At 35.5% G+C, this 1,173-nt stretch overlaps 1 protein-coding gene across 1 annotated transcript; it reads right to left on the bottom strand.

Moving 5' to 3' along the window:
• Positions 1–237: 237 nt before the first annotated feature.
• Positions 238–1,173, bottom strand: LOC124895119 (importin-5-like; the record flags this gene model as incomplete). Its single annotated transcript, XM_047405572.1, is given in 4 exon segments — positions 238–304; positions 734–825; positions 900–1,036; positions 1,135–1,173. Coding segments are annotated over 4 exon segments (335 nt in total), but the record flags the coding sequence as incomplete, so codon positions are not given.

The raw sequence follows: 1,173 nt of genomic DNA on the forward strand, positions 1-1,173 counted from the left end.
ACAGACCTAATTGTCGACTCGTTAACTGACTAACGTATAACGCGATTAAAAAATAAAAAGACATGTCTTTTCTTTAGCTACCAAAGATTTCCACTGCATTAAACTCACACCCTGATACCACTAGACCACTATTCTATCGCCTTTCTTACAAAAGTAAATACTTACTGTCGCGGAATCATTTATATCAAGTACAAATAAACTCATTTTAACATCAGCTAGTTGTGATTTTGAACTAACCTCTGCGAAAACTGAAATAACCTTTGGAAGGTGTAGATAGTTGGGACCCAATAGTTCTGTGTCTGATCTGAAAGTTAAAAGATTTGGTAAAACGCATTAAAGACAACATTAAAACCTAAGATTACATTCAACATCGTTACATTATATTGAAACAATTATAGATATAGACACTTTAATGTGGCCTCGACTTGCAACTAAACACCCCATCTTTGAAAATGCAAATCTAGCAATAAGTTGGTTTAAGTTGGCCTGGTAAACACCCAAACTTTTAGAATGCACATCTAGAGTGCATTCCCTAAAAGGTGTCTACAGGTGCATTTCAAAGTTAAGGTGTTCGTGAGACGCACTTGTATCAATTTCCAGCGGAGGCCAAGTGAAAAGGTCTATCTATTTATTATCCTTTTTTTGGCTGTCGATCAAGAATATGTTAACGTACTAAGTTGAAAAACTTCAAACAGTAAAGTAAATACCAGGTGACGATAAAAACTAATCCAACCTTTCAACCATTGAACAAAGCTGGTCTAGAACTGCTTTGGCTTCATATATGTCATCTTTTATAGGTAGGCAATTCAGCCAAACCGGAATAATCTACAAGGACACTCGGATTGAGAATATTGTTGAAGTTTAACAATAAGATGTTAGAGATTTCCAGAAAAACATACCTGCGCTGAGTCAATACTTTCCCGATGAAATTGGCATATCTTACCAAGTGTAGAAACAGCATTATCATATGCCTCTACATTCTCAGGTTCACGAGCTTTGAAATGCGTTACGACTACATTGATCCTTGAAAGAGCCTCTGAAATCATGGATTTATCAAATACCGAAACAGATATTCCTAATTGTCTATATCTCCATGATGAGAACATCTCATTAATAGGTTTAACAATATCATACCTCCAACAAAAGGTTTGAAAATAGAACCACCTTTTTCAG

Source organism: Capsicum annuum, unplaced genomic scaffold (assembly GCF_002878395.1).
Source record: "Capsicum annuum cultivar UCD-10X-F1 unplaced genomic scaffold, UCD10Xv1.1 ctg80059, whole genome shotgun sequence".
In the NCBI taxonomy this organism is placed as follows: domain Eukaryota; kingdom Viridiplantae; phylum Streptophyta; class Magnoliopsida; order Solanales; family Solanaceae; genus Capsicum; species Capsicum annuum.